The sequence below is a fragment of the Xiphophorus maculatus genome, chromosome 7 (assembly GCF_002775205.1).
Source record: "Xiphophorus maculatus strain JP 163 A chromosome 7, X_maculatus-5.0-male, whole genome shotgun sequence".
Lineage (NCBI taxonomy): Eukaryota > Metazoa > Chordata > Actinopteri > Cyprinodontiformes > Poeciliidae > Xiphophorus > Xiphophorus maculatus.
Genome location: NC_036449.1, coordinates 16,917,920 through 16,945,414, shown reverse-complemented (window position 1 = coordinate 16,945,414; position 27,495 = coordinate 16,917,920). Strand labels below are relative to the sequence as shown.

General features: G+C 37.9%; 3 protein-coding genes across 3 annotated transcripts; all 3 read right to left on the bottom strand.

The window, feature by feature from the left end:
* Positions 1-1,977: 1,977 nt before the first annotated feature.
* Positions 1,978-14,921, bottom strand: ndufs1 (NADH:ubiquinone oxidoreductase core subunit S1). The gene is made up of 19 exons (XM_005797634.2): positions 14,664-14,921; positions 14,141-14,223; positions 12,478-12,581; positions 11,978-12,085; positions 11,811-11,887; positions 11,554-11,635; positions 7,371-7,501; positions 7,093-7,278; positions 6,606-6,740; positions 6,389-6,503; positions 6,171-6,316; positions 5,955-6,083; positions 5,750-5,879; positions 5,502-5,662; positions 5,272-5,426; positions 3,993-4,168; positions 3,783-3,917; positions 3,566-3,638; positions 1,978-2,638 (listed from the first exon to the last, which is right to left on the bottom strand). The coding sequence occupies exons 1-19, from the start codon at positions 14,678-14,680 to the stop codon at positions 2,547-2,549; spliced, it is 2,235 nt and encodes a 744-aa protein (XP_005797691.2). The 5' UTR covers positions 14,681-14,921; the 3' UTR covers positions 1,978-2,546.
* Positions 7,509-9,903, bottom strand: LOC111609304 (myb-related transcription factor, partner of profilin-like). The gene is made up of 2 exons (XM_023336843.1): positions 9,335-9,903; positions 7,509-9,224 (listed from the first exon to the last, which is right to left on the bottom strand). Exons 1-2 carry the CDS (start codon positions 9,741-9,743, stop codon positions 8,800-8,802), a joined length of 834 nt encoding a protein of 277 aa, XP_023192611.1. The 5' UTR covers positions 9,744-9,903; the 3' UTR covers positions 7,509-8,799.
* A 713-nt stretch (positions 14,922-15,634) lies between the features above and the next one.
* Positions 15,635-22,208, bottom strand: gpr1 (G protein-coupled receptor 1). The gene is made up of 2 exons (XM_005797664.3): positions 21,787-22,208; positions 15,635-18,783 (listed from the first exon to the last, which is right to left on the bottom strand). The coding sequence occupies exon 2, from the start codon at positions 18,746-18,748 to the stop codon at positions 17,669-17,671; it is 1,080 nt and encodes a 359-aa protein (XP_005797721.1). The 5' UTR covers positions 18,749-18,783; positions 21,787-22,208; the 3' UTR covers positions 15,635-17,668.
* Positions 22,209-27,495: the final 5,287 nt, after the last annotated feature.

The window sequence follows — 27,495 nt, the reverse complement described above, 5'->3', positions numbered from 1 at the left end:
CGGTATACACCCCTGGTGCTGCTTGTGTGGACTGGTGAGGATGGTTTTCTCAGCCTAACTAGGACATCCGAAAATGGCACAAAGCAGATATCCCGACGACCTTGTTTTTGCTTGAAGCTAAGAGTTGGTCCATGAGGATGAAAAAATTCCACTTGTACATCTTCGTGCTCTTTGTCAATTTGTAAGGCTTTAGCCAGCCACCATTTTCCATCATACATCACAACAAGCCAGTCTTCACTTTGGACATCACAAGGATCTATCAGGGTTGTTGTTCCTTTAGGTGTCTTGCTCGGCTCCTTCTCCATTTCCTCCATCAGCATTTCCAGAGGATTTTGAACTTTAGCAGTGGTTGAACTTTCATGGACATCTGGGTCCTGTGTTGTGTTGCCAAAAGAGTGAATGGTGGGACTGAAGCACTTGCAAATCTGTGGCTCTCCGCAAAAACATGAAAGGAACCTACAATGGATGACATTCCCCTGAGCTAGCACTTGGTGAATGTTTCTTGTTCCTGGAATTGATTTCAGGGTTTGCAGGAGGAGAGAGTCATAAGACTGAAAATCTTCATTTGTCACAAATTGCAGCTTGACACCACTTAAGCTGTTGGACACCTTGTCAAAGAATAATTTGCCATCTATGATATCCTGACCTCTCAGCACAATACTGTCAGCACATCTCTTCACCGTCGCCCCAATGCCATCTGGAGCGCCTTTGCCATGTGATGTTGGGAAGAAATTCCATGTAGCTTTCTCAAATCCCAGACGTTGCAGGACAACACAGAGGAGAAAGAAGTTCTTCTTATTTTTATATTGTTTGCTTGGACCATCAGACCAAAAGTGGATAGTGTTTATAGCCGGATATCTGATGTGAATATCTGTGAGGATTTGATCCATATAAGTCCATATGGCTGCAGCATCCTGACGCTTTGACTCCGAGATTGTGCAGAATCCTGCTTTTTGTTGCCCAGTGTAGAACATGCCTGCGTGAAGTGTGATCTGCGGGAGATTTTGTCCATAGTGACAGGATTGTACTTCTTCGTTCTCTTGCCTCCTTTTGTTTTTGCTTCCAAAGTCTTCTCTTACGTCTCTTATCTCTTTCACCCAGATTATTGATATGTTTTATTTTTCCCTCTTCCACTCTCTGTCTCCATCTTTTCCTTTCCTTTCTTAAAAACTCTTCCTTCAGCTCAGGCTGGCTATTTATTTTTTCTCTCCTTCTTTTCTGATACTCCCTGTTCCTTCTCTTGCGCTCCTCCACTGACAGCTTTTCTCTGGCCATTGTAGCCTGAAATATAGGCAATTATCATCAGTACACTGCTTGTCATGGGATAAACATACCCTTCCCTTACAAAATAAACTACATCTTATTAATTTTAAAGGACTAATAAAATTGTATTAAATTTAAACCATTAAACTTTACAAGTTGCTGAAAATAATCAGAAACATTTTTAAAAAGAAATACATGATGAATGTGAAGTGCTGTCAATTATGTAAAATACAGTAAAATGAATTAACTGCACACTTAAGTGACATTTGTCAACACCATCACTAAGAGAGTCAACACCGTCAGTTAAAAAATCTGATGGAGTTGACATCTGACGGAGTTGACAAAACGCCATGCTAACTTCATTTATATGATGATATTCTGAAGGAGGCCATATTGTAGCTCATCAGTTCTTTTAAATCCTTAAAATATACTAAAATTAAGCATTTATTTAACAAAATTTCATCAAAATTTTGAAAAATGTTACTTATGGTGTTGACACTTTATGGTTGTGACAAACAACTTAGGAATAAAAAAGAAGAAAAAACAAAAGAATAATATAAGCTTACCAGAGCTGCTTATCACCCCAAGCACAGGAAGAGAAAGGAAGTGGTCATGGGGTCCTCAGAATTTCTGGTGCCCTTCAATAATGCCTGATTTTTTTCACATTCTTTCTATGTCTGACGGTGTTGACAAAAACTGAGGACACAATTTCAATTGAATTTGAAAATACATTAAATGACTTTTAATTGCATTCATTGATAGTTATGAAGTTAGTTGTTTGAATACTTATAAAATAATATATTATGACAACTAAATATAATTATTTTAGTTCTTTTAAACTATGATAATGTATTGAGTTCTACACCAGGACAAGGGCTTTTACAGACACCATTCACCTACTACAATGTTTAAAATAAAAAAATATTCAGCAAACACCAGGAAAACATACATTGTTGTGCTCAGATGACCCAGGTTAGTTTAGTCAGATATTTAAAAAATATATATTTGGTGTATATTTTATTCAAATTTTGTACTTTATCCATGGGACCTGTTTTGTCCCTATTCTCAAGAATCACTGATATACTTAAACTATATACTCTTTTTACTTTATAGATTTCAGGATATCTATCAAATATGAGGTGATATTATTCACTCTGCACAGAAAAAGGTTAAACAATGACATTCCATTACAGAACATCTTCAGTGATGTGCAAAAAAATATCCATCTAGAAAAGTGCAAATGTAGAAGTTGTGCGTATCATTTGACGGCTATTTGTTGTGCTTCAGCAAATGGCTGGCTCTTCCACGGCTTGGGCTCCCTCTGTGACAGCTTTCACACATTTTGCCATGGTCTGGGAGGCTCTGCTTATGGGATCTGTGGGTACAAATTTAAAGCAGATTTTAAACTGCCATTACAGAATGGAAGAAAAGTTCTGAAGTGTATGAAAAGACATATTCCGAAAAAAATATATATACATAATCTATTCCAAAATTGCTCACATGATTGAAAGCCATATTTCAAATCCACAGCTTAAAATAGAGATTATGTTTGTATTCTTAATAACACAACAATAACACTAGTCCTTTTTTAAAACACACATTTAGAAAAACAGCTAAAACATGTTTAGAAATTTGGTCTGCTTTATTTGACATTACTGCAACTCTTAGAGAATTCGTTCAAATCTTCTCCATTATTAATAAAATAAAAAGAATTTTCCAGCGCTTTGAAGCTTTGAAGGAGACCTTGCTTAAACACTTTATAAGGTATGCCCAGAAATTTCATTTAAGAATAACATCATCGCTTTGCGATAACTTCAAAACACCGACTTAGTCCTTCAAATTCTTAGCAACTAAATAACATATGGAACCAGTTATTTGAGGTGTTGCCTTCAATTACAATCGCTATACCTCAAATATTCTGATCAGAAGCTTACAAATCCTAATTCACTCTCTCTCGTTACTCTATAATTAAGCAAATAAAAGCTAACTGACTTAAACAGAGAATGTTTAGATTGATTTAATGTGAGAAAAAAATAAAACAAATACATATCTTTTTGAACAGTGTACAAAATTGGGTGTAATGTTTACAAAAGAGAAGAGCAGGATGCTTTTATGTTAAACAATCATAAAATATTTGTAATACTACTACTACTAATAATAATAATAATAATAATAATAATTTGGTCTTGCCTCTGAAATAAAAAAAACACAATCATCATATGACTTATGAATCTTTGTAATGTAGGATTAGCCATATTATACTGAAGTGTGCTACTCTCTCCCCATAGTAATGACGACCCACCTGTCATGTAAAAGTCCTTCACAGTAAGCTGTGGGGGAACTAAGCTTTCAGTGAGCACTGCCTGGTTCACTCCCTGAAAGAAGATAAGGCATCAGCATCAAATAGAAACGGGTCACGTAAACTAATAAACGTCACCAGTGCACAGTGATGAAGTTGTTATGACTTGCTGCCTGTCTGCGATGGACTAAAATCAAAACAAAGGAAGATAACTGCTGACCTTGGACAGTTCATTGGCCTGCTTAAAATAGTTGGCCTCCTCAAGTTCATCGTATCGAACCAGATTAGGGGAGACCTCAACCAGTCTGTCACGTACTTCATCAAGACTGTCATAAGGCAGAGTCACTCCAGCAAGCTTTAAATGAGAAAAAAAATATTATACACAGTAATTACCTTTATTTACAACATTGTATGTGTTTCTTTGCTATACCTCAGATATGGCTCTGATGATCCTCCAGTCCTCCCTGGCCATGCCAGGAGGAGTCACAGCAACTTTGGTCTGCTGTGCACGGCCCTCTGTGTTCACATAGGTAGCTGATTTTTCTGTATATGCAGCTCCAGGGAGTATGATGTCAGCTATCGGGGCACCCACATCACCATGGTGACCTAGGTAATAATACAGAAAGTCATAATATTGTAGGCTCAACTTTCTGCCTTTTAATGCAGTTCATTACAAAAGCATATGTATTCCTTAAACGTTCTCACATTGCTAGTACAAAATTCACTGTTCGTTTAGATTTATGTGCCAGTCCAATAGCGTTTAACAGAGAAGCTTCTAAGAGGCTGCTGGTAACTCTGGATTATCTGCAGAGCTCCACAGCTCAGCAAGGACAATCTGTCGACAGCACAAATAGTCGTGCACTCCACAGTTTTGGCCTTTGTAGATGAGTGGAAAGAAGAAATTGCTTGAAGCTCATGAGAAGTCACATTTAATGGTTCACCACAAACCATGTGGGAAAAGAGTAAACCTGGAAGGTGTTCAGGTTACAAAGACCAAAACTCAACACTTTGGCTTTCATGGAAAAGCCCTATGAAGAGAAAATATAACTCTGAATCACCCTGAACATATCAGCCCCACAGTGAAATATAGTGGTGGCAGCATCATGCTGTGGGGACACTCCTCTTGTACATGGACAGGGAAGATGATGTTCATTTTCCTTCTTCTTTACAATTGCATGTAACTTTGCAAATAATAATAAAAAAAACATTAAAGTTTGTGGTTATAATGTGACAAAAGGAGAACATGTTTAATGGCTATGAACAACATGAACAATATTTTATTTCTGCTAAGTAGTCCCTGAGGTCAAAAAAGCTTAAGAACCTTTCATTTAGGAACGTTTTTAATACTCAATGTCACTGTGACATATTCCAGATTCCTAACTTTTATTTATTTTCTTATCTGTTTTGCTTTTGTTTGACTTTTTTAATGATCTGTGTAACACACTTTGGCTGTGTTGCACAGGAATGCATAAATCTATAAGTGAGTGAATGATAAGAGCTTGACTACCGATGTGATGAATAAAGAACTGTTACATTTGCTAAACTAATCAAACCATTCTAAACCTATGTAACCAAATTTATTTGGTTACTCATATTTGCATCTGTTTCTACTGGAATCCAACTAAACCTCTTACGAGTCAATAAATCAATGTAAAAAGTATGTTCAGTACAACGACCTCTCGTGGTGTGAAGTAAAAAAAAAAGATTACCTTGATAAATTATCAGGCTGTCCTTTGCAAGGTCTTGGCGAGTGATGCAGCCGGCATCAGCCCCAAGTAAGAACAAAATTTTAGGCGGATTCTTCAAGATTGAGTCAACACCTGGCTTGTATCCCAGATCAAGCGCTGCCACTTGACTAGCAACCCTGATGACACAAGCAAAACAGCAAAGATTTACTAAGGGAATCATACTGTTAGTTAGAGTTCTCTGAGGTTGCTACCTATGAAGCACATTGAGAATCTTCCAGGTTCCCTGCAGGCCACTGCTGACCCGAGCATTCCTAGCAATAGTTGACACAGCAGCCATTATCGCAGCCCCGTCCTCTCTCTGCAGGCAGCTGCTGCCAACTACAACAACAGGGCGCTTTGCTTGAGCTAAAACCTGCAAGAGCAGCCAAAGTCCATGAAAACAGAAGCAACACACCTAATGTTTGGGAATATTTGTACCTGTAAACTATCTGGGGGTTACCTGAGAGAAAGGGTGAGTTCCTGAAGAAATTTCTTTCAGGATTTTGGCAGACTCTCCAAGATGATCATAAGTGTAACTTAGGTCCACTTTCTTGCCCACTAGAGCTATGTGCAGCTCATTGTGAAGCCAGCTGTGGCAATTTCATATGAAATCAAAGTTATCTACTTTCTACAGTCACACAGTGAAAGGTACGCAGTTTATTTACCTTTTTCTGATGCGTGCATTGAAGAGAGGCGCCTCATAGCGAGGGTTGGTGCCCACAAGCAGAAGCACGTCAGCCTCTTCAATGCCAGCAATGCTAGTGTTAAGCAGATATTTGGAACGCAGATCAGTTCTAAAAAAGAAAAAAGGTGGAAAGAAAACAGGATCAGTACATTTTCACAATGGACCTCTGCTTGTTTTTATCTTATGGTGGTCTTACCCAGATCCAGCCATGGGAAACACCTCCTCAGTGCAGAGGTTATCACTGTTCAAACGGTTCAGCAAGTCTTTCAGGGAAACGAGAGCCTCTGCATCCACCAGACCTCCAACAACACCAGCAATGTCGCTTCCTTTGACGCTTTGTAACTGCACAAACAGATTGTGTTATTTTTCACTTCCTTGAATAGGGAGGAAGCCATAAAATTGTCAATTACTGACCGCTCCAGCGACTCGGGTCAGAACGTCTTCCCACGATGTCGGGACCAAATCCCCAGATTTGTTTTTCACCATTGGCTGAGTAAGCCTCTGTCTCTTTAGACCATCATAAGCAAACCTGCCAAATATAAAAGTCAGAAACAGTTAAAGAACGATGCAAATCTTTATGAGCACTTTAATCTCTTTCTAATATGAAAAGCCAGTTTGATGAGGAATTAACCTGGTTTTATCTGAGATCCATTCCTCATTTATATCTTCATGAAGACGGGGTAAAATCCTCATCACTTCCCCACCACGAGTGCTCACCACTATGTTACTCCCCACAGCATCTAGAACATCAATAGACTCAGTTTTCCTGTAAAAAAAAGAAAATGTAAACAGAGTAGAGCTTGTGAAAACTTAACAAACGTGTTGAGAACCATGGGCGTAGGTTTGGGTATGGACGGTCGTGACATGTCACGACCAATATTCAAGGGATATAAAATAGTCCCGACCAATTTTTGCCATATAAATTAAAAAAAAAAACATATGTATTTTTTAACAAAAACAAAATAAATAAACGAAAATCTACATTGATTAGTTTAATATTTCAATATACTACGCAGTGGTAGCATTCATTTTAAATGCTGGTGACTTGGTGAGTAAGTTGTAAGGTCCCACCAAAACTTAGACCAAACCTACGCCCTTGTTGAGAACTATCTAGAAACCTGGTCTCCCAAGGACGAGCAGTGAAAGCGTAAGGCTTAGACGTCAGCGCTCCAACTGGACATATATCAATAATGTTCCCAGATAACTCCGACATGAACATCTTCTCCACATAAGTCCCAATCTGGAGGTCGTTGCCTCTGCCGGTGGTGCCGAGGTCCTCCACACCTGCAATCTCACTGGCAAAGCTGCAGACGCAACATAAAACATGCAGGTGTACCTACTTTTTCACAAGTGACACAGCATCCCAGTTTACCATTTCATTTATAGTTTGACTCACCGCACACAGCGAGTGCACTGAATACAACGGGTCATGATGGTTTTTATAAGAGGCCCAATATTTTTATCTTCCACAGCTCTTTTGCCCTCTGTGAAGCGGCTTCGGTCGCTGCCAAACTGCATGGACTGGTCCTACCAAAGAAATATTTTTTATAACCTATTTAGGTAAATATTAACTTAATAGTGTGTCTTGGATTTATTTATTAAGCTAAGGTTTAAAGGTCACTACATTAGCCTCATGTGTCTTGTGCTTATTGTAAGATTCTTCAGATGGTTATTAAAGTTTTCAATTTTATTATTAGTCTGGTCTGGAGTGGTTGGGTTGTCTTTTTTTTTTAAACAGATTTGTATTTTCTTGTCATATTTCCACTCAAAAATATATTTCCAATAATATTTTAATATCAGACAAAGATAACCCTAGTATTAAACACAAAATGTAATGCTTATTTCATTTATAAGGAAGACAGTCATCCAAACAAACCTGACCATATGTGAAAAAGTGATTGGTCCCTACAGCTAATAAATGGTTGTGTCAGAATTGGCAGCAATAACTATCAAGTGTTTACAATAACTAGTAATGTATTTTTCACATCACTGTGAAGGAGTTTTAGTCCACTCCTTGCAGAATTGTTTTAATTCAGATAACGTGAAGCATTTGAGTATGGATGGCCTGTTTAAGGGTACACTACAGCATCTGAAAATAAATATGAGTCCAGATTTTGATTAGGCCACTCTAAAATATTCATTTTGTGAATTTATGGTTCCAATTACTGCACCATAAAATGCAGTAATGGCAATTTATGGTGCCATTACTGCACCATAAATTGGTGAGATTTTGAAGCAGCAAAGCAGAATTTTACCCCCCACACACATCTTACTATTAGAATAATTACCTTTCTTTCTGAAACACTGTGAGAATTACACCAACTGTATAAGGACACACACCTTCCAAAAGGTCCCTCTTTAGTCTAATCAGCGACACCAAACTTTCAGAAAAGTCTTTGAGCTCATCAACATGTTTTGTGGCAATTGTGTGATTATCCTTTGATCAGTGGTTGTTTTTACCTTGAAACTTTATCCAGTCTCTTACTGTTGAATCAAGAATATAGACTATAACTGAGAAAAGCCTCACGGACTGGAGTAGTCTGCTCCATCTTGAACATGCTGCACCGACTGTAGAACGCACGCGGGATGCAGCGGGTTCATAAACACCCGCTGACGTGATTCAAAGAACCTTCTCATGAGCCATTTAAGGTTTATTTAAATAATTTATGCAATTAAAAAAAAACACCATGACGGACATAAAATGTTGTGTTATGAATGGAGACAAACGTAACGTTAATTCAACAGTCACCTAGAACAACCAATAAAAAGAAGAAGAAAAAAAAAACATCCGGATGAGAAATTGATTATTGTGGCATTGACTGTCCTTATTTTCTTTTCTTCAAAACAATGTTCTTATTTGGGGCTTTGCGTTTTCGCAGGTTGTCCCGGCGTCCACTCGTGCGCTCTCCTACCACTTCACTCACCGGCGGCGCAGGTGAAGGGACACTGCCTCCAACTCCTGCCAGGGCATTTACAGCCATTGTGAGCCCAGTCACGGCACTGACCAGCTGCCTCGTGTGCGCCACGATGGCCTGAGCGTCACGGCGGAAGGCGCGCGCAACGTTGGCTACGGCTCGGATCTCCTGCGCAATGGCCTGCAGTGAGTCCGTCTGATTTCGTTCCTGCATCCGCTCCAGATCAACGTCATCACAGTCAGGACACCTTCGGGGTTCTTCTGGGCAGTTTTCTGATGCAGGCACACTGGTGGAGGAAGGCGGGTACTTCCGGACATCTGATAAAGTTTCACCAGCTAAGAATAAAGGAATTCACTTAGTTTTTTTTAAATTAAGATGGAAACAAAACATTTGACGTGTTTATTCCATTCATGGTGGATTAAATAAAGTGTTATTATGGGCATACCTTGGTTTACTATTTTTTGGCCAAGCGAGTCACATCCCTGGATTCCAACAATCCGCTCATCACAAAATGTTTCCAGAAGCGTCTGCTCAGTTGTAGTGAGGGGGATCTCTTCTACTGGGGCCCCGACTGATTTGCTAGAAGTGGATTTATTGAGGGAAAGTTTTTCTTTTGTTCTCCTGCGAAAATCCTGCCATCTTCTTTTTACTTCATCGGGAGATCTTCTGGTTCGGCTCACAGCATTCACCTTTTCACAGATGGCCTCCCAAATTGCGTTTCTTCTGGCAACGCTTAGATGTTTCTGCTTCAGTTCTCCACTGTGAGCACACGCCTCCTCCACCAGCACATTCAAAGCCATAGCTTCAAATTTCATTTTTCTTTTACGGCTGCTTTGCTCCCCCAAACGGTCCATGATGGCAGACAGTAGCACACGCAAAATCCTCCTTTAAATATCGCTGTTAGAACTACCTTTGCGCCAGTAACGAATTGCGCACGCAACACGCCCACTAATCACACGTGACATGTATTTATTATTTATTTTATTTTTTTTGCACAAGCAATTTAGCGCTCCTAAGCTCTAGACTCACAGGTTCCGACACGAGGGTCGCTCTGTGGACCACCGAAGTCGCGAGATTGAGTATTCACGCGAGAATATGTACCGGAAATCCCCCCTGCATTAACAGAAGCCGGTGTCGTGCCAAGATAGGTATAGCCCGACAGAATACGTTCCCCTGCGTCGGGAGCGCGCACGGGGCAGGGAGCGCGGATCCAGTAGACGAGGTACTATGAAAAAGTGAAAGACGTGCTTAGTTACAACAAAAAGAAATTGTTGCCACATGATGTAGCATGTGATTATTTCAACACATACTAAGTCAATAACAGGACGATCATGTCTGTGTAAATATAAACGCTACATATATGCCATTCTTGTCCTGAAAAAAATACTATTTGCTAAACAAAAACCCTCTTTCCTGAGTTGATCACTAACAACGGTTGTCTTTGCTCTTTTGTTAATTCAAAGGGAAGGGAGTTTAATTTTTATTTTCATTGTACAAAATATTTAGATAAATTTTACTTAAAAGATTAAGTTCAACATAAATACAGTAGGATTGAACTATTTGGTACTGATAGCTGTTTGAGTTCCATATTTACACCTTGGAGCATCTGCATTACATCTGTGTATGTTCAATATCTTCAAAATCAATATCTTAGTATACATTCTAACATCAGGTATATTTCATTCCACACTGCCAGAGTCTGTATCCCTACCTACTCCACCGATCAAGCAATTTAACTCACCTACTGGGCTTATGATTAGTTATTGCTCCTGATCTCTGTCTTTTTAATTCTTTCTGCCGCAAACTTGCCCAGGGTAAGCCAAGAGATTTCCCCTGTTCGTTTGGGACAGTTGTATCAGACAGATCTTGCTACAACTGTCGCCGCAGCCCACTGGGCTTTCTGCACTGTGGCTGCTCGGTGGTTCCTCCAAGGCTCTCTCTGCGTTGGTGCTCCGGGGGGACTTCCCCAGGGCTCTAGGGGACTTTGAATGCCTGCTTTGGGTCCTGGAGGGAAGGTGTGTGGCTCCTCACACCCATTATTGAACATTCTTATATACACAAGCACACTCTTATACACACACGTCTGGATTTAGATACACTTTGCTGAGCTGTGGATCTCTGTTTTTTCCCCTGCTTCCTCTCTGCAGGTTATCTATTCTTGTTTCTCTCCTCTACCCCTATCTTCTTCTTTCCCTTTAAACTTTTTCCCCCACCTTTCTCTCTTTCCATCACCATGTCCATTACATTTGAAATAAACCCAAAGCAATTATACATCCATCCATCCATCCATCTTTAAAAAACCTTTCCCGATTGATAGAGGGTCAAAGACTTTTAGAATCTGCTTTTGAATTTCCACACATCTAAACCTGACGTGTTGCCTTTTGCCTTGTACCCTTCATTAATGAAATCACTTGAAAACAGCTTTTTATGTTATACTTGCTCAACATTAATATTTGTTTGATCTGAAACATTTTGAGCCAATAACTTTTTCACAGTACGTTATGCACCTTCCTGATCCCTCCATCAGATCAGAAGATGCAGGTTAATGTTAATGGATAATGTCAAGTTTTGTTTGTTGCTACAGGCATCTACAACTCTGTGTGCTGTTCTGAAGTTTAAGTGAAACTGTGAAAAGTGCGACGGAAATAAGAATAGACAAATTACCTGGAGATCACATTCACCTCCTTGATCACAAATTGGACAATCCAGAGGGTGGTTAGCCAGTAGGAACTCCATCACACCTTCTCTGTGTGAAAATCACCAAAAGTAAATTTCTAACAGATCATTGGAGAATCTTGTGGGGTTTTTTTCTATTAAAGAGAGCTCAATTTTCACAGATCCAAGTTTTTGCCGAGTTTATCTACAAACAATAAACTTCTACATGAATCAAGCCATTTTTTCGTAAATCAATTTAATCCTACCTCGCCTTCCTTGTTTTGTCAGAATCAGTAAGGATATTCCAGCCTTTCATGACAGGCATGGCACAGGCTGCCACCGGCTGGAAGGTAAACAGAGGATATAAGCAGCTGTGCCATCGTCTGTGTAAAAACAGGCAAATACCAGACTATCTATGTAGCCTAAACAATACCTTGGGAACTTTCTCTATTTCCACAAGACACATCCGACAGTTTCCAGCAACTGACAGGCGCTCGTGGTAGCAGAAACGGGGAATCTGCATCCCTGCCTTCTCACATGCCTGCGACAGAATACGGCCAGCATCACATCCAGTGAGAAGATATCCAGAAATCTCAATATCCAAACTTTAATTGGGATTACTTAATGGTGAAGAAAGCCATGTTAAGAAATACATGGAGTCTTTGTCAGATTACATTTAGAACCCCTGGAAACAACAAATCATGCATCACTAGTTGGAAGTTGGTAGAAACACAAGTCAATTTTTTTAAAAAGTAAAACGCTTTAGGTATATTTATTTTTATTTTTTGAAGCCTTTTTAGGAGTACCAACTGTTGTGCCAGGATTTTTTTCCATCACTGAATAAATGTTCTCAGAAAATGAATTTTCTTCAGTTTGAGATCATAATACATCTGACTTCTGCACATTTTTATTAGAGGTAAGTGTGTATGCTACCTGCAACACAGTGGTTCCTGGCTCCACCATGACAGGCTTTCCATCCACAAACACCTCCAGGAGGTTAGTGGTAGCAGCAGCAGCTGCTGTAGACGCGGTGCGAGCTTCAGGCAAAGGCATACATCATTTAATCATTTACTACACATTAATTTGTGCTGCAATCAGTCATCCAAAGTAGTAAACATTAGTCAAGACCATTACAAATATATATTTCTAAATACAGAAATGCTATGAATGCTAACTAGTCCTGGGAATGGATGCTGAATTTCAAAGTTTTTAAGAAGATAGTAAAAGAACCACTTTAATATTAGATCCTGAATCTGAGAGAGTTTTATTTGAACCTTAATTGGATATATACTCTCAATCAGTCTTCAGTATGTGACTACAAAACTAAAGAGGAAGAAAAACAAAGAATGTTGATCGTCATTTGGACTGTTTTCACGCAAAGTTAATCTATGGGTTCAGTGAACTATAACTTCAAGTTAATGTCGTAATTAAATCTTAAAGAATACAAAAATGTCTTAAATGTTCACCTAAAAAAAAGTGTGGAATGGACTTTCCACATTTTTCCTTCCACCTGACTTTCCACTCATTTTCTGGGATAAAAGGCTCTGTGAAAAGCCAGCTTCTTTAGCAATGACCGTTAGCGGCTTACTCACTGTGATCTGAACCATGATTAAAACAGAAATAAACATGGGATATATTAACCTTGCTATATATGAGTTTCCATTTTTAATCAAATAAGTAAAATAAAACAACTTTCGGAAATTCTAATTTATTTGAAATCCTAAGCAAACTAACCAGGGTTCAAGAATGCACTGGTAAAGAAGTTATATTTTCAAAACTTTTCTTCCACTAAACTTTCCATTCATTTACTTCATTTACTACCTGTGAGGAGGTAGTTTCTTCATCAATCCAAAAGTCTGGCTCACCTTTGTTGCATCTAGTTAAAAATCATAAAAATTATTCTTTAATAAATAAGTGACATGTATCAATCTGAATGTCTTAACATATATAACATGTAAGATTATCTTTTTGAATTTCAAAAACTCTGAACACATACACTGCAGCAGGAGTCAGTAGTGCTTAGAGGCTGATTGCCCACAATTCTTCCTTCCACATTACTTTCCATTCATATGCTTAGACACAAAATTCTGTGAATGATTATCTCTTTTAGTAATGATCTTTTGTGACTAATATCCCCTCTAGACGCCAGTGAACTCGACAACTGTCAAGTCAGCTGTCTTAACAATCATTCTGTGACCAACAAATGTATTCTATATTGGTTTCATGTAATAGTCTCATTATGAGATCAAATAAATTTTGGCCTGAATTAGATGCAAGAATAGTCCAGAACTGAATACTTTAAGTATTTCAATATATGTACATTTATTAGTTTACTGAAAAGGTAAATGTATTTACTTTTTGATGATATTCTAATTTATTGATATGGAGCTGACGCACAGAAGTAGCTGGTGAGTTTATAATCCTGCCTTTAATCCATCTAGTCCAGGAAACTAACAAATGGTGCAAAGCATTCAAATAGTTTCTTTCCTCAGCAGAGCAAACAAATGGTTGTTATTCAAGGACACAAAACACACGTTGTGCGAACTGTAGCCGAGGCAGGATCAATTAATCATTTGATGAAGTGGCATATTGTTACCATTGTGAGCTGCAGCAGCCGCGCCTCCCCTAATAATAGCTGCTGGAAAGAAACTGCGATTCACAACAGGCAGCCGCAGCATGCTGGAAGAGACACAGAAATTAACACTGCATCTTATCACGGAATACAAATCTACCCTTTAAGAAAGAGGGAGAGAGAGAGAGAGAATATATGAGGCTCCAAGCCGAGTGGGCGACATCAATTAGCATCCGAGAGGCTACCAAAACAAACGCAGAGGAAAACTAGCTCAAGTTGGCCGTTATTAAGTAGCTAACCCACGCCACGGCACGTTAAAAAACAAAAGACGTTCATCCCCGTCCACAATGCACTGGGCTGAACAATACAGTTCAAATATAATGCTTTAATATTTTTAACTGCGTAAAATGTTTTAAATGATGGTAAAACGTCGCAAACACACATGCAACGTCACAACTGCTAACGTCCGCAAGCGTAATACATTTAAAGAAACCCCTCATTCTTAATGTTTACCATTTTAGTGTGGAGTTTATCTAATTTTACTCACCTTGCCAGTGTTCTCATTGGGCCGTGTGTCTCGCAGATTGCGGGCTGTCTTCTAATTCTGCTGCGTCACGGATTAAGTAATCCTGAAACCTGTACCATAATCCCAAAAAGGAGGGCGAGATTCCTGTGACTGCTTTAGAGGGTAAAGTTGTCTCTCTGTTATGAAACTTTATTGTAAAGGTCACTGCTTGAAATTCATTAGATATATGACACTCTGATGCGCAGGACCGTTCAGTGTGTCATAACATAAATGTTTGCTAGTCCCTCTCACCCCATAAAACAGGGATTACTAATAAATCAGTATTTCTCTGTACGTTTCTCTGAATTAAGGCTCACGGAGAGCAAAGTATAATGAATTAAATGTAGCAAAGGGAAGTCATACAGAACTAGAATTCATATTTTAAAGCATTGTTAGAATAAAACATTTTTCTGTGTTGTTACATCAATGTCTGACTTTACAGAGGAAACTGACTAATGCCATTTTGTTTCATGGGGAAGATTTATTAGGATGGGCTTATTAAAACCAAAAATCATCAAAGTCTGATAAACGTCTTCAAATTAAGTTACATATTATTTTTAGATTAACAGACTTTAACTCTGTTGTTATTTTTTTGCAGGCACACATTCTTTGTCAAGGATCCCTCAGGATAAATTAATTGGAAGCAATCACTCAGCAGCACTGACCAAGTGTTCAGGAAGCTCAATAACTATATAACTTTTGATCCCAGCAGTAACAAACTCTGAGCTCCAACTTTTAAGATAAACAAAATACAGCATTAAACTGGATGATCCTTCCTTGCTGTGGGTTTTTATTGGTTGGGATGATTCAAAGATCAGAGGAAAGAAACCCTTTAAAATCCACCCAGAAAGCCTGAAAGTAGAATGAAAAGATTAAAAGAATCTCTGTCTGGTTTAAAGCAAAATATAGAATTGAGACATGGCTTTGGAATATTTGTGTTGTCTGGTCATATATTCTGAGGTAAAGTGGGATCAATGACTTTTTTGGGGGGGGGGAACAAACATTATGGTCCCTTTTATTTATTTCATTTATTTAATAGAGGACGTTTCCGAATCTCAAATATCTTCCACGACTGCAACCGAGACATCGAAGAAACTTATGAGTAAAAAACAGGAAAGCAACTTTTTAAAGTGTGCTTCCTGCCAATGTTTTCCCAGAGAGATAAACCAGTACCTCCTAGAGAACACGTTGATACACAGTGACTGACCCCAGTGATGCAACCAGACGGGGTTAACCTCAAAGGAAAAAAACAGGAAATAGTTACATTTTTAAGAGACGGTGAGGAAATGTGGACGAAATGCACATCTGGCTTTATTTTTCACTCATGCATGCCTTTCAGCCACATGTTAGACCCTCAGGATAATCCAGTCTGATTGAAAACATCAAGCAATACCTCTTCATGTCAGGACAAAAGAAACACTGAAATGAATTACGAAATAACTCAGAAGAACATGTTTATTAAGACATATAAGATTTACTTTAAATATGTTTGGATAAAACGTTTTTTTTTATTAAGCCCTTTGTGTAATAATGTTAAACATACAGCAGACGTCTAAATAGATGAGATAATACAATTCTAACAGTCAGAGTAAATCTGAATAAAAATGCTTCGCAAAAGTAATCATATACCTTGAATATTTACACAATTTTTGCATTACTTTCACAAACCTCGCTGTATTTCATATTTTTATGTTACACAACGTAGCACATAATTGGGATTAGAAATATAAATGATGTAGATGAAATTGGGTGTGGATTTACAGGGGACAAAACAAACATGTGCAAGGAGGTGGTCAGGTCACATAGATGCAGTGCACATGAACGCACAGTTCTACTAATCTTTCACACAGGGAGCATGAAAACAAAGATGTTAAAAAATAAATAAATGCATGTAAAACAACTTCCATTTCAGAAGTTCACACTTTCAACATGGTTTGGCCTATTGCAAGGGTTTTCAACTTGCAATAGAATCATCTCAACTTGAATCAAGTTGAGATTTGATTAAAATCGAATCTCCTCTTCAACCTGGCCCTAAATAACATGATATAAAACAAAACTGTTTATAAATATAGGGGGATAGAAATTGTGAATGTAGCCATTTTCTTTGTTCTAATCTGCAAGATCTTTCAAAACATACTTATTTGAAAAGTAGTCTTTTGGGTCTCAAATCAAGATTTTTTCCCCTGAAATTTCCATAATTATGAAACTTTCTATTCAAGAAAATGAAAGCCATTAAATTTGTTAAAGTTTGTTTTTCATTCTAAAATCTAAAAAGATGTAAGATTGCATTCTCTGATGAAACAAGCTAAATTTATGATCAGATAGGTTCTTGTGGCTCAAGACAAAATGTATTCAGTGGAAATAAGGGGGGAAATGGGTTTTAGGTTGTTGACACTTGGTCTATCACATAAAGTCCCAATAAAATTAACTGAAGTTTGTGGTTGTAATGCAAAAAAAGTTCATATACATACTTTTTCAAGACACTATAACCTTTTGCCACAAACTACAATTAAAAACCTGCCTGATATGTCATTCTTTGTAGAATAAATGTTATCCGTTTCTGAATAATTAGACAGATAGAAATGCATCAAGATTTAAAAACATGTTAGAAACCTTTGATCAAGATTTCTGCAATAAAAATCAACAACAACCAGATTTTCCCTTTAGTGAAAAGTCAAGACACAGATACTTTCACAAAAGTAAAAGCAGTCAGTTGCTTGCAGTGAATAGACGATTAATTAGAATAATTGTGCAGCCATTTTCTTCGAATCCTTTAAACAGTTGCAGCTGTAAATCTGGCCTCTTTCTGTGCAGATAAAAAGGTGGAAAGGGATTTACTTAATGGCATGCTGAGTTCAGTTCAGTTGAGTTTTTGCACTCAAAGCAACTTTCATTTGAAGCAGGCGTAGCTTTGTGGAAAATGAAGCAAAATGGGAAGATCTAAACACTGAGGCTGGAAAGAACAGCAGTGATTAGTCACCCTTCTCTCATAGAGTCGACGACACTGTTGGCTCGTCTGGGACGCTGTCCTGATGTATGCCGTGCATAGTCTCTATGTCCGTGGCGGAAATGGACTGGCTCAGTTCTCTCAGGGAACTCTTGGTTATGTTCAGACACGCGTCCTTGAGGATATGGCGCACCTTCTTGCTAAGCAGCATGTACAGTAGCGGGTTAATGCAGCTGTTGAAAAAGCCTAAGCTGGTTGCTAGCGGGAAACCAGCTCTCAAAATACTGTGCATTGTAAATGAGTGATGTACAAACAACTCCATCAAGCCGAAAATATGGAAAGGTGCCCAACAGAAAAAGAAGGCCAGGATAACAGCTGTAACTGTTTTTGAGAAGCTCGAAATGCGAACCAAACCCCGGGATTGTCTCACTTTTATTGACAGAAGTATGCCCGTCACGCTTATGGCACTAAGCGGCAAAAGAAAGCCCACAGTGAGACGGACGGACACTAATATTGTGTGTATTGTAGCAGCTGTTGTGTGCTGGTTTGTTACGTGATAGTTAGTGTAGCATAACACTTTACCACTGACATGTAAAATGTCTCGAAAGACCAGCGCATGGCAGCTCAGCAGGGCAGCTATTAGCCAAATGCAGTCACAAACAAGCCAGGCTCTGTCTACTGTGCGATACCTTTGACACCAGTTCAGGTATACCAGAGAGACATACCTGTCCACACTGAGCATGGTGAGAAAGAGGACACTAGCATACATGTTCATCACGGAAACAAAGGAGTTAATTTTACACATGGCCAGACCGAAGTTCCAGTGGAAGTCCTTCAAAATGTAGTCGATGTAGAAGGGCAGAAAAAGCACAAACACAAAGTCTGCTATAGCCAGATTGAGCAACCACACGCTGTTGACAGTCTTCTTGCTTTTAAACCCAGTCACCCAAATGACGGCTCCATTTCCAATCAGGCCAAGTGTGATGCAAGTGATGTAGATGACTATAGAGATGATGTGGATAGGTTCAGTCTGACTGTGATCCACTTTAAGGTCTTCCATATCATCATACTCCTCATATTCATACGTGTAGTTACCATAATCTTCAGCGGAATTGGCCATGGTTTCAGGAGCAAGATCTGTATGCTGGAGTAGACCTGTTGGAAAGTAAAAAACATAAAGACAAGATTCATCCATGACTTGACTTTATATTTATGTTAAAAAGTGCTCTGGTACTGGTCAGACATTTTGGGTTGAAAATGATGCCGTCTGCTGCAAGAGCTGTTATCTTGTATGAGTGTGGGTTTTGTTGCTATACTTTGTCACTTTGACCGGCGGAGGCTCTGCGTTTAATGAAGGAAGTGAGGCAACAAATGTCTTTGAGGTGGATTTATTTGGGAGCTCCAAATCTTCATTACACCAGCACCCTTCCCTCCTTAGTGAAACAAAGAAGCTGACATTTATACCTGAGGCAAGTTCCAACACTTACACCAGGTAAAGGGGTGATCCAAAAAGAAAAGACAAACAAACACTACTTACACAAACCTAACAATAAATGATCCAACAAATATTTACATGCATGCAAATTATTAAAATTAAACTAATCTAAAGTCAATCAAAAGTAAATATAACTAAATATAAATCCTCAGAGTATTCCCCCTCTTAATGGAAGTTGGTATGCTCCAGGAGCATTCGTCTCCCTCTCTGATCCACCTTGCTGAGACACACCCAGAAAGGCAAATACTCAATTAACTCAAATTGAACTAATCTAAATCAAAACGAACTGACATTTCCCCCTCTCTCCCACATTCTCCGAACAGGAAAGATGGCCAGTCTTCCCCCCACAAAGAATGTTCACCAAATGTCACAATATAACTAAACAAAAACTAATACAAACACATTTGAACTGAAAACAACATAATATCAATAATCAACATGGGATGGAACCCATGGTCTCCATCACATACTTAAACATAAGTCTTCCTACGCTATCCCTCACTTGGAGACAAACGTAAATTCACAAAAAGTTTGTAATTTCTCTGCAAAAATGGCCATCATGCACAACTGATAACATGTTAACAACTGATTTAAGATTAAAAGACACCATACAACAGTTGAAGTATAGGGCTGGGTAGGTGTGATGAATCAAGACAAAGAGACAAATGAGGGTTAAAAAGACATACCGTACAGGAGGAATAAAATTCCCACTAATGTTATCATAGTTCAAGCATTAAGAGTTAATGTCATTTTCTATAATCTGCTTTTAGTCCACAGTCACTTACTTTTGATTGATCGGGGATAATAATCATTCATATTTTACAAAAGTCAATTGAGCCAAGCAAGGACCAGAACAAAAAAATAGGTAAAGGGTGCATGGCTAAAGTTTATAGATGATTGCGAAATGGCAACTTATAGTTTTGAATGAGTGGAAGTAGAAATTTGCCCAAAATGCTGTTTTTTTTTTTTTTACTGCTCTGATTTTCCTACTTCAGCCCTCTTTTCTTGTCAGTTAGTTCCTGTACTGAAGTTGGTACTGGGTGTGTCAAAGAACATCCTGTCAACTTCAATTTACTTCAATAATGTGGAGAGACAGTGAGATGCCACATGGTTGAGGCACACATAGAAAAAATTAGATTTTTTTCCCTCTTATTTGTGGAGGAGAACAGGGAGGAACTTAGAAACACCACTTTGTTCCACACTTAATGTAATATTTCTGAATCGGAGAGGAAGATAACCAGATGTTTTTACTCTTTGGTGTCCTTATAAAGTACAAAATAAATCTGGGTAAAAGGTTTTTTGAAACACAGCTACTTGTATGACCATCAAGGCTGGAGAAGCCCTGATAAAGTGCTGATAAGAGTTGTCTGAGAATTCCTCCTTTCTCTAAAGTCTTACCTAATTATTTAACAAATGATGTGGTAATTCATTTTGCTTGTCAAAAGTAAAACTGTTGAAGAACCAAAAAGTCACTGACAGGAATATTTATGTATGCAGTATGATAACTCATTTATACTGATAACAAACAAGTTAAAACCTCAACTTCTTCTTCTTTTTCCTCTATTCCTCTACAAACATTTCAACTGTACATGACATGTTTTTGCAGCTCAGATGCCAGCCATAAAAGTTATTAAATCAGCTTTAAGTCATGACCAGTAGCATTGCTAGACATGAAGCCACAAGATCTGAACAAGTAACAGTCTGGCTGATATTTCTGCATTTTCGTTGAAGAAAAGTATTATCTGTGATGGACAGTGATTCATGGCAGTAGAAGCATCATGCTGTGGGGGATGTTTATTTATTTATTTTTTTTAAATATTAGACAGAAAAGTTGGTGAATGTCTTTTCCATTTTAAAATGCAAACCTTTGCTCTAGTAGCCTGGCTTTGTTACCAATGTGATCCAAACATTTAAGAAAAATATGTTCCATATAAAAAAATAAAATAAATAAATAAAACATTTTTCCATCTAGAGCTGAAATAAACATTTTGGCTATCTTAAAACTTTCAGGAGGAATATTTTATTCTATTTGGAGAAAAAAAAGTATTATGTCATTCATGTTTCTTTAGTCTATCCTTTATCTATTCCAGAGAAGCAGTCAGAGTTTCTTACAATCTCTTAAAGAAATGAAAGACAACCCCAGAATAATGTGTCTGGCCACACCTATAAACATGTCTCTGAGAAAATAATTATTTTGTAAGGTCCTAAATTAGTATGCTTGTTCATTATTTATTTATTTAATGTAATTTGTATAAGACTTAAATTTTAAATCAACAAAGGTTTAAAAAAAAGCCTTAATTTACTGAAATAAGAAGAGACCCTGTTACACGTTGAGGTCATATATATAATTAAATATTAGAAGTGACAACAATAGAAGTATCAATCAATAAATGCCTTTTAAATAACATTAAATAATTGTAATAAGTTGCCAGATATGCACATTTTATGAAAAATATCCCATAAAAAAGAAAATACAACATTAGCAAGGCAGTCTTTGCATGCTCAGATGAATTTCAGTAAAAAAAAAATTAAAAAATGCAGATCTGAAGCCTAATATTCAGTAACGTGCTGCTCTACCGGGCAGTCAGAGCCACACAAACACTGTCGACATACTAAAAGGAGTTCTTTTCTCTAGGATTTCAAGCGGATTTGGCATCGCTTACCGTAAGAGTGAAGATTTCCCCTTTTTCTGGCTGTTTTAGAATCAGATCTCCAGCGACTCTCTCCGTCTTCTTTTCCTCTTTTGAGCTTTTTGTCTTTAGCCGAGCCTCGTCTGGGGGTTGTTTTTGTCGGTTTCACAAACTCCTCTCCGACTGCATGTGAAGTATTCTGTGGAGCCCCTCCAAACCAAAGTCGGCCGCTGTGTGTATAGTGGATTGCGATGAGTTTGTGGGTGCGACTCCTTCCCAGCACTCCCTGCCTGCCCAGACTGACGCGTCCGACATATATTAAAAAAAAAAAAAAAAACCAAAAGGCGAACTTCACACAAAGAAGAAAAGTTATTGGTCAGCCGCACGGAATGAAGGCGGCTTTCATTCAGCAAGGCTGCGTGCACATTTTTTCTCTACATCTGCAGAGTAAATAATGAACGCACACTTTTCCACTCGGGGAAGAACCCAGGAGAGCTTTGAAAAGTCATCTGTTTCTATTGTTTTCGCATATTTTGTGTCTCTTAGGCAGAGTGCCTCAGTCAATTGTGTATTGACTGCTGCCTGTTTCTCCCGCTAGATGTTTTTTTTTTTGTTGTTTTTTTTTACAACCTGCTCCTTCTGAATGCCTAATGGGATAACACGTTTGGGACAGAATAGCCTAATTATGTTGGTCGTTATTCTTTTGTCCGCTTTGAATCAATCAGCCCTCACACGCAGTGCTGTCTATGTATTGCTCCTTCACGGATTTATTCTTTTGCTGTCATGCTAAATGTTTCAGATCATCAAAGAAAACATTTAATGATTATGTAATTATTTTTTATTCATGGGAAACAAGCTTTCCAAACGTGTCAAATTCTGTTTGAAAGGTAATTACCTGTTAAATTATACATTTACTGCCACAAACCCCATTATTTATTTATTTATTTATTTTAGAAAGCTGAGTTCCTCAACTTACAACTTACTCATTGTTGCCTCAAAAGGCTGAATACAAATGCATGCCACACTTTCCAGATTTTTATTCGTAAAACAAACAAAAAAGAAGTTGAAAACTACATTTATTTTCTCAATTTTCACAATCATGCACCACTTTGTTTTGATCTGTCACCTGAAACCCTAGTAAACATACTTTAAGGTCTGTGGCTGTAATGCGAAAACATGTCAGGAAAGTTAAGGGGGTTATAAATACAACTGCTAGCCAGTGTATATGTCTGCAAAATGAGTTTATGAGAGCTACAGATGTTATAAGCTGGGCTGAATTTACATATTCATTTGTTTAGAGAATTACAAAAAGCTCTACAGCTCACAGATCCAGTGTGCATTTGTTTAATGACCTTCCTTGGTGCACACCCAAACTCCAGCTCCCAAAGAGGCATAGATAATGGTGATGAGGGGTCATTTTCTCCACAAAGACATTACCCAACAGATCTCTCACACTGATGAGGCCTTTTACGTCATCATATGCGTGTCTGTGTGATTTCTAGTGGTGAACCTGACTGCACATCCCAGGAAGCTTAAAAATGAAGTACTTGCATTGTGTTGAACATCAGCATGTCTACATAGAGCATTTACATGGAGCTAGAAAAAACTGAGGAAAAAAGAGCTTTCTCTCAGTGAGATATGCACAAAATGAACAATTTTGTGCCACAATTTTGTGGCACTTTCTGCAGAAGTGCCACAGTGCCACAGTGTTCCAAGATAACTGGGGCACTTTCCCACAAGTTACGTGTTTTTCCACTTTTTTTTAATTTTTTTTATTTCTGAAAATGTTTTCTGGTTACACATTCTTGGCCTGATTAGACTATTTCCCCTTTGAGGTTAACATTGCCAAAGCAGTGGGATTTGTTTAATTTTCCTGCCTTTGCAAGCTTATGAGATACAGATTCATTATGTCAGTTTGTACATTGGCTTTTTATTGCCATGGTAATCATTCTTGTAATCAGTACAAAACCTACCCAGCATGTTGCAGCCAAGCAGTTATCTGGCCAAATAATATTCTCCTAACATTTTTCCAGCCTTCCTCAATCTTGACGTTTAGTGCTAAAACTCAACTAGATCCTTGTGTTAAGCCTGTTAAATCAGACCTGGGGTCTTTCTGTGGAGCCCTTTAAGCCACTCCAGTTTTGATGAATAGCTCTTTACTTGATGATTAAGTGCTGCAGTTGTGTTTGAAGAGATATCTACTTGATTCCAAATCATTAAGATTTTCTTATATCTTTGAGAGGATATAAGGATAAAAAAAAGCCTTTTTATGATGATCAAATTAAGCCAAAAATAAAGGCATATATCTGGACACTATTCACAGGCTCAAATCCTGCAAAGTTATTATGCTTCTTAGAGTGGGTTACAGCCCATAAACTATTATACGATTTTTCCATGTTCCACCCACATAGTTCAATATATTTTATTTGGATTTTGAGTTTGACTCAGAAAATGGTGCATAATTGTAATGTGGAAGGAAAGTGACTTTTTCTCTTTTTTTGTTTTACATAAATATAATCCAAAGGTTGTAGTGTGTAAATTTATTCAGCCCCACTGAGACAATAATTTGTAGAATCTCTTTTTGATGCTATTACAACAGGAAGTTGTTTGGGGCAAGACTGTATCAGATTGAACAGAGAGCATCTGCAGGCTTAAATTGTCAGATCTTTCTATGCAGTCACTGATTTAGGGTATGGATTTTGACTAGGCCGTTCTAACACATGAAGAGGTTTTGATCTAAACTGATTAATTGGAACTTGAACTGTTTGTTTGGGGTTGTTGTTCTGCTGGATGGGAAACCTCTGCCCCAGTTGTAGTGTAGATAATTTTAGCTTACTACAGATCTTTCTCCAAAATTAGCCTGTATTTAACTCAATCCATATTCCAAACAGCATCATCATATTTTTCATCCCAGTAGTTGTAAAGACCATAGCCACTAAATTTTTGCACTAATATAGAGCAATTTTATACATTTTTAAAAAGGATCTCACTCGGTTGGACATCTCTCAGAATCAGAGAATGCTATTTTTTATTTTATGTTGTAAATCTGAACCTATTGTCTATTCTATTCTATTCTATTCTATTCTATTCTATTCTATTCTATTCTATTCTATTCTATTCTATTCTATTCTATTCATGCCAATCATCTTCCCAATAGGTGCTCTTTCCATGGTTGCATGGCTTGTGTGAATATGGCTGCAAATATCGTTTTAGTGGCTATGGATAGATCCACCTGAATTGTGTATCTTTGCTGCTCCTCAAGAGTCACTCTGGGTGTCATTCCTGTTTCTACAATAGACACTCTCTTTACCCAGCTTGCCTGTTTAAGTGGAATTAAACAGTTTTCATAACTTTAAAATGGACACAATGCGTTTCACCAGGTCTTTATTTACAGGGAGCTATTGCTACTGCTCGTGTCAAATTAGCCAGCCTTTTTTATGCTGGTGCAGCCTGAAACATTGCAGAGCTTCCTGACAGACATTGCTGTTAACTTTTTAAATTTTTTATTCCATCCGATAGCCAGTGAGTCAGTATGAGTCGCGTTTTTTGAACATAATGTTACATTCCTCAGGAGTCTAGTGAATCTCTGGTGTCTAATAACCAAGGTATCAATGAAAAATATTCCTGACTACAAGTTTTCTCATTCAGTCTCCTCCAAAGATAGTATTTATACTCAGAGACAAATATACTGGAGAACACACACATCCTGCAAGAAAACTGTGTAAAGCAGTCACCATCTAATTGCTCTTGTCACTCAGTTAATCTTTTTTTTTTTACACTAGTAAGTAAAGTCCTTAACTATATTGTCTTTCAATTAACAATTCTCTCTTTCAGCCATCAGGAAACCATGCGGAGTGTCGCTCAGTGTCCTCCGTGTTGATGGTGTAGCTTGTTTAGTCTGGCTTGCGGTGCATATCTGACTCATCTTGTAATATCTATGGGAGAAACGAAGGAATTGGCTTTTAAATACAATTCATTGTCACATAATTTTACTTAATAGCTTTGAATGTTAGAGTGTAAAAAAAACACTAAAAATTTCAAAATAATATCAGAGCTTTTAAATTTTGTGCGACTTCCTGTGTTTCTGGTAATAAACATCTTCTTTATAATAAACATGTTTCTTTATTATGTGTGTCCTTTCTTTCTAAGAATAATTATTTCCAGTACAAATACAGATCAGGCAGATCAAAAACATCAACTCTGTTGTTTCTAAGCCACTTTATAACTAATTTGGTGATGTTCACAATGTCATTGTCCATCTGGATGAAACATTTGTCTCCAAGAGTCAAATTTTGGGCTTATGTCATGAAATATTGCTTCAATATTTCCACATAATGTTCTTTCAATTTTGTCATAAATCTGTGTTTCCGCAGTTTCATAGTAGGGGAAGACTGTGTGTTTAAGCGGTGCCTCTTTCCCACAGATTTTGTGCTTTCTCATCTTTTTAAAATGCCTTTAAATGTTTTCTGATTAAACATTCTTGACTTGTGAAAGTATAAACATAAGTTTATACTTTCACAAGTATAAGCTCTTGGGAAATTTGGCAGCGCATTGAATTTTGTCTAAATTTCCTCCCTTTCCAAGCTTCCTAGATAAGAATTCATTTTTTCAGCTTGTAACTTTCACAATCCTGATGCAGCTCTTCAATCTTGAAGCTCTGTGCTAAAACACAACTAGATATTTGTGTTAAGCCTGTGAAATCAGACCTGGGGCCTTTTGGTCAAGACCTTAAAGGTGGAAAGTCACTCCAACCTTGATGGATGGATCTTTACCTGATGATTAAGTGCTACAGTTATGTCTCAAGAGATTTCTACTTCCAAAATCATCCAGTTTTCCTATATATCTCAAATATAATTTTATTTTCTTTTGATCTAAATCAGTTCACTGCAGTTAGATCAAAACTGCAGAATGAGTTGTTTTTGGGGGTGTTGTTGCTGTCCTATTGTCAAGTCTTATCAAGTTGCAATCAGATGGTAGACTTGTTTGTGAAGATCATCTGGGGAAGAAAATTCTTTGATTTTCCCCTGATGTCAGCTGTGCCTCTGTTTAATGCAAATGTGAAAACACTAACCAATCAGAAGCTTACATAACATCATCACATGAGCTTTCCAAACCGCTTAAAGGCTAGCACAGTGTCTGTAAACATCTGACTTTAAAAACAAGACGCCAAAATGTTGAGTCATTGTTTCTCTGAGGCAACGAAACCATCCAGCGTCTGTAATTTATGTCGTGGATTACAACACATAGCAATTTTCATGAAGCCATTTTGTGACTCATGGATACAAGCACCACCTCAGCCACTGGAATTTCATGTTCTCTATCCTTTCTTATCTTGAAGAGTGTCCTCTGCTTAGTATCACCACTTTTTTGTACTTCATGGAATTACATATTGAGTCCCTTGTCACTACTAGAAATAAAAGAATAAATTGCAAAAATGCTTCTGTTACATTCACTTTATTGGAATTTTCGGTTTTGTTTTTTTAAATAAAATTAATTTTAGCTTCCCCACATGTATGCAACGTCTTCTCTCTCTCTTTCTCTCTTTTTTTCTTTTTTACCGGGTTTTAATTTTACGTTGCCGTCACTCCATGCCTCTGTTTGTGTCTGCCTGTCAGTGTGAAGGGCATCACTGACCACGCTGAGGAGGAGTCTGCTGCTGCTTGACTTCCAGTATATCAACCTACAGTGTGTATCTGCCTGGCCACCGCCTTCTTTCGGCTCCCTCCTCCCCTTCTTCCCCCT